Source organism: Oncorhynchus tshawytscha, linkage group LG03 (genome assembly GCF_018296145.1).
Source record: "Oncorhynchus tshawytscha isolate Ot180627B linkage group LG03, Otsh_v2.0, whole genome shotgun sequence".
Lineage (NCBI taxonomy): Eukaryota > Metazoa > Chordata > Actinopteri > Salmoniformes > Salmonidae > Oncorhynchus > Oncorhynchus tshawytscha.
In genome coordinates, this window is record NC_056431.1 from 7,063,028 (window position 1) to 7,069,927 (window position 6,900).

Consider the following 6,900-nt stretch of genomic DNA (forward strand, 5'->3'; position numbering starts at 1 on the left):
ACATTTCTGATTTTACACCCTGTGTCCCAAAACGAAACCCTCCCAGCATACTGTATTATTAAACTTGTTCTCCTCTCTGCCCCATACAGTCCGGGTGGAAGGACTCCGTCCCCTCCTCACCCCTGCCCCCTCCCTTGGGTACAGACCCTGCCCTGCCACCTCCCCAGAGCGACAAAGACGCCCCTCCTCCCAAGAAGGTGAAGGCCCGCCCCCCGCCACTCAAAAGGACCTTTGACTCTGTGGACAAGTGAGTTACCCTAAGTATAGACACGCCATCTATCAATTTATAAAATATGTTTGTTAGTGAGTATCCCTGAGTCATCCTGACACTTCAAAGGGTTCAGGTACCTTACTCATGTGTTTCTCTCCTTTCTCTCCCTCCATCCCCCTCTTTCTCCCAGGGTGTTGTCGGAGGTGTATTTTGAGGAGCGTTTTGCTCAGCTACCAGAGTTCAGGCCAGAGGAGGTGCTGCCCTCCCCCACCCTGCAGAGCCTGGCCACCTCCCCCCGCGCCATTCTGGGCAGCTACCGCCGCAAGAGGAAGAACTCCACAGGTAGGAGTGTGTGTGTGTGTATATATGTGTGTGTGTGTATATATGTGTGTGTGTGTATATATGTGTGTGTGTGTATATATGTGTGTGTGTGTATATATATATATGTGTGTATGTATGTATGTATGTATGTATGTATATATGTGTGTGTGTGTATGTATGTATGTATGTATGTATGTATGTATGTATGTATGTATGTATGTATGTATGTATGTATGTATGTATGTATGTATGTATGTATGTATGTATGTATGTATGTATGTATGTATGTATGTATGTATGTATGTATGTATGTATGTATGTATGTATGTATGTATGTATGTATGTATGTATGTATGTATGTATGTATATGTGTATGTATGTATGTGTATATGTGTATGTATGTATGTATGTATGTATGTATGTATGTATGTATGTATGTATGTATGTATGTATGTATGTATGTATGTATGTATGTATGTATGTATGTATGTATGTCTCTCATCCCCTCTTCTGTCCAGACCTGGACTCGTCAACAGAGGACCCCGTGTCTCCTAAGAGGAAGAGTAGACGGCGCTCCAGCTGCAGCTCGGAGCCCAGCACACCCAAGAGCGCCGCCAAGTGTGAGGGAGACGTCTTCACCTTCGACCGACCAGGTAGAAACGCACAGACACGCTCACACCCTCATTGTAAGGTTTATTCATGTACAGTGCCTTCGGAAAGTATTCAGACCCCTTGACCTTTTCCACATTTTGTTACGTTAAATTTTAGAATAAAGCTGTATGAAATGTATACTTTTTTTCAGCAATCTATACACAATACCTCAGAATGACAAGGCGAAAACAGGTTTTCAGATTAGTATTTACATATGTTTTCAGACCCTTTGCTTTGAGGTGCATCCTGTTTCCATTGGTCATCCTTGAGATGTTTCTACAACTACATTGGAGTCCACCTGTGGTAAATTTAAATTGATTGGGCATGATCTGGAAAGGCACACACCTGTCTATATAAGGTCCCACAGTTGACAGTGCATGTCAGGACAAAAACCAAGCCATGAGGTCGAAGGAATTGTCCTTAGAGATCAGAGACAGGATTGTGTCGAGGCACAGATCTGGGGAAGGGTGCCAAAAAATGTCTGCAGCATTGAAGGTCCCCAAGAACAGTGGCCTCCATCATTCTTACATGGAAGAAGTTTGGAATCACCAAGACTCTTCCTAGAGCTGGCCGCCCGGCCAAACTGAGCAATCAGGGAAGAAGGGTCTTGGTCAGGGAGGTGACCAAGAACCTGATGGTCACTCTGACAGAGCTCCAGAATTCCTCTATGGAGATGGGAGAACCTTCCAGAAGGACAACTATCTCTGCAGCACTCCACCAATCAGACCTTTATGGTAGAGTGGCCAGACGGAAGCCACTCCTCAGTAAAAGGCACATGACCGCCCACTTGGAGTTTGCCAAAAAAACACCTAAAGACTCTCAGACCAGATAGGGAATGCCAAGCGTCACGTCTGGAGGAAACCTGGCACCATCCCTACAGTGAAGCATGGTGGTGGCAACATCATGCTGTGGGGATGTTTTAAGCGGCAGGGACTGGGAGACTCTTCAGAATCGAGGCAAAGAACGGGGAGATCCTTGATGAAAACCTACTCCAGAGCACTCAGGACCTCAGACTTGGGCGACGGTTCACCTTCCAACAGGACAACAGCACTAAGCATACAGCCAAGACAATGCAGGAGTGGCTTCGGGGCAAGTCTCTGAATGTCCTTGAGTGGCCCAGTCAGAGCCCGGACTTGAACTCAATCGGACATCTCTGGAGAGACTTGAAAATAGCTGTGCAGCAACGCTCCCCATCCAACCTGACAGCTTGAGAGGAATAGGAAAAACTCCCCAAATACAGGTGTGCCAAGCTTGTAGCGTCATACCCAAGAAGACTTGAGGCTGTAATCGCTGCCAAAGGGGTTTCAACAAAGTGCTGAGTAAAGGGTCTGAATACTTATGTATATGTGATATTTAAATTTGCAAACATTTCTAAAAAACAGTTTTTGCTTTGTCATTATGGAGTATTGTGTGTAGATTGATGAGGGATAAAAACAATGTAATCAATTTTAGAATAAGACTAATGTAACAACTGGAAAAAGTCTAGAAGTCTGAATACTTTCCAATTGCACTGTATATTTAACTGCTAAAACTGCTCTCCCAAATCCTAAACTACATTTTCCATGTTTACACAAATGTTTTATATAAAATACTAACCAGTGTGTGTGTGTCAGCCCCCCCGTCTGTGTGTCCCCCTCCAGGGTCCGGGACAGGGACAGGAGCTGAAGGAGAGGACATCCTGGGGGAGCTGGAGTTTGACAAGGTGCCCTACTCCTCTCTGAGACGCACCCTGGACCAGAGACGAGCCCTCGTCATGCAGCTCTTCCAGGAGCATGGCTTCTTCCCCTCAGGTCAGTACAGACACACACTTGCATATAGATTTTTATATACAGTACCAGTCAAAGGTTTGGACATACCTACTCATTGGACATACCTACTCATACCTACTCAGGGTTTTTCTTTATTTTTACTATTTTATACATTGTAGAATAATAGTGAAGACATCAAAACTATGAAAGAACACGTATGGAATCAAATAGTAACCAAAAAAACTGTTAAACAAATCAAAATAGATTCTTCAAATAGAAACCCTTTGCCTTGATGACAGCTTTGCGCACTCTTGACATTCTCTCAACCAGCTTCACCTGGAATGCTTTTCCAACAGTCTTGAAGGAGCTCCCACAAATGCTGAGCACTTGTTGGCTGCTTTTCCTTCACTCTGTGGTCCAACTCATCCCAAACCGTCTCAATTGGTTTGAAGTCAGGTGATTGTGGAGGCCAGGTCATCTGATGCAGCACTCCATCACTCACCTTCTTGTTCATATAGTCCTTACACAGCCTGGAGGTGTGTTGGGTCATTGTCCTGTTGAAAAACAAATGATAGTCCCACTAATCGCTAACCAGATTTGATGGCGTATCACTGCAGAATGTTGTGGTAGCCATGCTGGTTAAGTGTGCCTGCCTTGCATTCTAAATAAATCACTGCCAGTGTCACCAGCAATGCACCATCAAACCTCCTCCATGCTTCACGGTGGGAACCACACATGCTGAGATCATCCGTTCATCTACTCTGCGTCTCACAAAGACACAGTGGTTGGAACCAAAAATCTTAAGTTTCCTCCGGTCTAATGTCCATTGCTCGTGTTTCTTGGCCCAAGCAAGTCTCTTCTTATTGCTGTCCTTTATTGGTTTCTTTCCAGCAATTCGACCATGAAGGCCTGATTCACACGGTCTCCTCTGAACAGTTGATGTTGAGATGTGTCTGTTACTTGAACTCCGAAGCATTTATTTGGACTGCAATTTGTGAGGCTGGTAACTCTAATGAACTTCTCCTCTGCAGCAGAGGTAACTCTGGGTCTTCCATTCCTGTGGCGGTCCTCATGAGAGCCAGTTTCATCATAAAGCTTGATGGTTTTTACGACTGTTCTTGAAATGTTCCAGATTGACTGACCTTCATGTCTTAAAGTAATGATGGATGTTTCTCTTTGCTTATTTGAGTTGTTCTTGCCATTATATGGACTTGTTTTTTTACCAAAACTTTTGACTGGTACTGTACATAGGCCCTACTCTCATTTACAGAGTGTATACATGTGCACACACAAAGTCTCCCCCCCCAGCAAAATGTGTTTTTCTACATTCCTAGTCAAACAACAATAATCAACACTTCCTCTCTGTCTTCCTCCTTCTCCTGTCCGCTCTCCAGCCCAGGCCACGGCAGCCTTCCAGGCACGCTACTCAGACATCTTCCCCACCAAGGTGTGTCTGCAGCTGAAGATCAGGGAGGTCCGACAGAAGATCATGCAGACTGCCGTCCCCTCTGAGACCAACGAGGCTTCCTCGCTCCCCGGACCGTCTTGCACCCAATCAGGGGAAGGGACAGGAGGAGGGGCGGAGCCATTGGGAGAGGAGGTGGATCGAGAGAGGGAGGGTAGTCCAGAGGAGCTGAGGGATTCGCAGGAGTCTTCTAGATGAAGGATGCTGACAGGCTGGATTGACCAATCAGCGATGGACCAGTTCCCCAAATCCCGCCTCTTCTTAATTTTGTTGAAGCTACACCCCTCTGTCTGTGTGCGTATCTGGACCTGTCTCTCTCTCTTTCTCCAGAGAGCCAGGTCAGAAAGAGCAAGTGGAAGAGACAAAGAAAGAAGATGTGTGTGTGTTTGCAAAATGTGTCAGAGGTGGTATTGTTTAAAACTTAAAAGGGGATTTTTTTTAAAGTGTAATTCCCCCTCTCCAAAAAAAATGTACATTTAAAATGCCACACACACAGGCAGACAGACAACAGCTGATGAACCCAAACTCCAATACCCACACTTGAATTAGCACTTTGTTCGTAATATGAATATTATCCCTGTAAGCTTCCATTGATGCCAGTGGACTATAGACTATACAATAACAACTCTCCAGCTGTTACCCATTGCCTTGGAGCAGGGCCCATCTTTCAGACCGAATAACATATCACGTAGTGGGACTGTTTGAAGGTCATTTATCTGACTCTAACCGGACTCACTTTGTTGTTTTTGAAAATGGAGGGCTTGGGAAGCAAGATCAGTTAATTGGCTGGTGAAGAGGGTCTGGCTCTTAATTCTCCCATTGACTCATTTGTTTCTGCTGGACATTATGGGGCTGGGTCCCCACTGGCTTGAGATGATGCCATTGGATGGTGAGGGATCAGAAGGATCCTTGTTTTATTTTTAGATTTTTCTCTACTTTGAATCATAAAAGCATACCTTCAGGACAGGTCTGTGAGGGGGACTGGAGAGAGTTTGGGACCTCGCCCTCACTTCCCATGATTGGCTACAGAAGATGCCAGTAAAGATGCACCAAGCGTTCCTGCTAGTCTGATTCGCTCGCCATGGGGGAAGGAGGCGGGGAGAATGAGTCGATGGGCACATCATGGCTCTACATTTCTCACTCGGTCACTGCAACCATGTTTTATCTATTTGTAGACTTTGGTTGAGAACCCAGAGGACGTCAGGCTGACAGGCCTATTACTTCTAATGCAGAGCGGTTTTATTATCTAACTTTTTATTTTAAAGACAACAAACGTGTTTTTTTTTAATCAAACACAGGTAACGTTGCAGTTCATTATGTTATTATTGCATTACTGTCACTAATATTACTCCTCTCATTGTTATAGTGGACCTGATCCTTGCTACGGGCTGGTATCAATGTCATTAGATTCTCTCTCAACCTGTTTTCTTATTTGAGGGGAAATGGGATGGTCCTCACCTGTGAGAGAGATGGTCCTCACCTGTGAGAGAGATGGTCCTCACCTGTGCCTCTCTCCCTCTCTTTGTCTTCCCTTTCAACACCCTCACTTCACCCCAGCAAGGACCTGGGGTGACAAATATTTTTATTCATTTCAATAAGGGATAACAAAGAGAAGAGGGTTGACATTTGTATTCATTTAAGTGTAATAAGTATGTTTTTGGACAACCCTGTATACCGCTCTCTCTCACTCCCCTGCTAGTAAGTTTGATTCTATAGCCTCCTCCTTCCTCCCTCTTTTCCTTCCTTTCTTCCTCCCTTACTGTTCTCTCCAGGCCTTTTTTGGGGTGGGAGGAGATAAGCCTGGAGGGGGCAGGGCAGTATAAAGAGTGGTAGGGTATAATATTGGTTGTCTTTGTGCAAGACTTGGTTGTGTTGTACATATTATTTACTGTAGAGTCAGAAGACTCGCTATAATATTGATAAGGAACCATGTGTAACCGACTTGTATTGACTTTTAAAAGACGCCATTACACAAGGTCAAACTCCAAAAATGTACAAATGAATAATAAATATGAATATTAACATTTGTTTACTCCTTGTTTTACTGAGATACAGTATGCAATATATACATTTATTAATAAGAAGTTTATCTATCTTTCAGTATAGATAGATGTTCAAGTTAACTTTTTTCACTAGTTTTTAATGTACCACACAGCTGAACCATCTGTTATTGATTAGTTATTATTGTCCAACTATACTGAACAAAAATATAAATGCAACATGTAAAGTGTTGGTTACATGAGCTGAAATAAAATATCCCCGAAATGTTCCATATGCAAAAAAAGCTTAGATTTCTCTCATTTTGTGCACATATTTGTTTACATTTCTCCTCTGCCAAGATAATCCGTCCACCTGACAGATGTGGCATATCAAAAAGCTGATTAAACAGCATGATCATTACACAGGTGCAGCTTGAGCTGGGGACAATAAAAGTCCACTCTAAAATGTGCAGTTGTCACACAACACAATACCACAGATGTCTCAAGTTGAGGGAGAGCGCAAAC

At 44.0% G+C, this 6,900-nt stretch overlaps 1 protein-coding gene across 2 annotated transcripts in view; it reads left to right on the forward strand.

Moving 5' to 3' along the window:
* The window catches only part of cicb (capicua transcriptional repressor b), a 53,664-nt gene extending 47,246 nt beyond the window's left edge, over window positions 1-6,418 (forward strand). For both annotated transcript variants that reach the window (XM_042308833.1, XM_042308828.1), the window contains exons 17-21: window positions 90-247; window positions 402-553; window positions 1,051-1,185; window positions 2,797-2,973; window positions 4,326-6,418. In XM_042308833.1, coding sequence (XP_042164767.1) covers window positions 90-247; window positions 402-553; window positions 1,051-1,185; window positions 2,797-2,973; window positions 4,326-4,594 — 891 coding nt within the window. In that variant the 3' untranslated portion in view covers window positions 4,595-6,418. The remainder of the gene's footprint in view (window positions 1-89; window positions 248-401; window positions 554-1,050; window positions 1,186-2,796; window positions 2,974-4,325) is intronic.
* The last annotated feature ends 482 nt before the right edge of the window (window positions 6,419-6,900 follow it).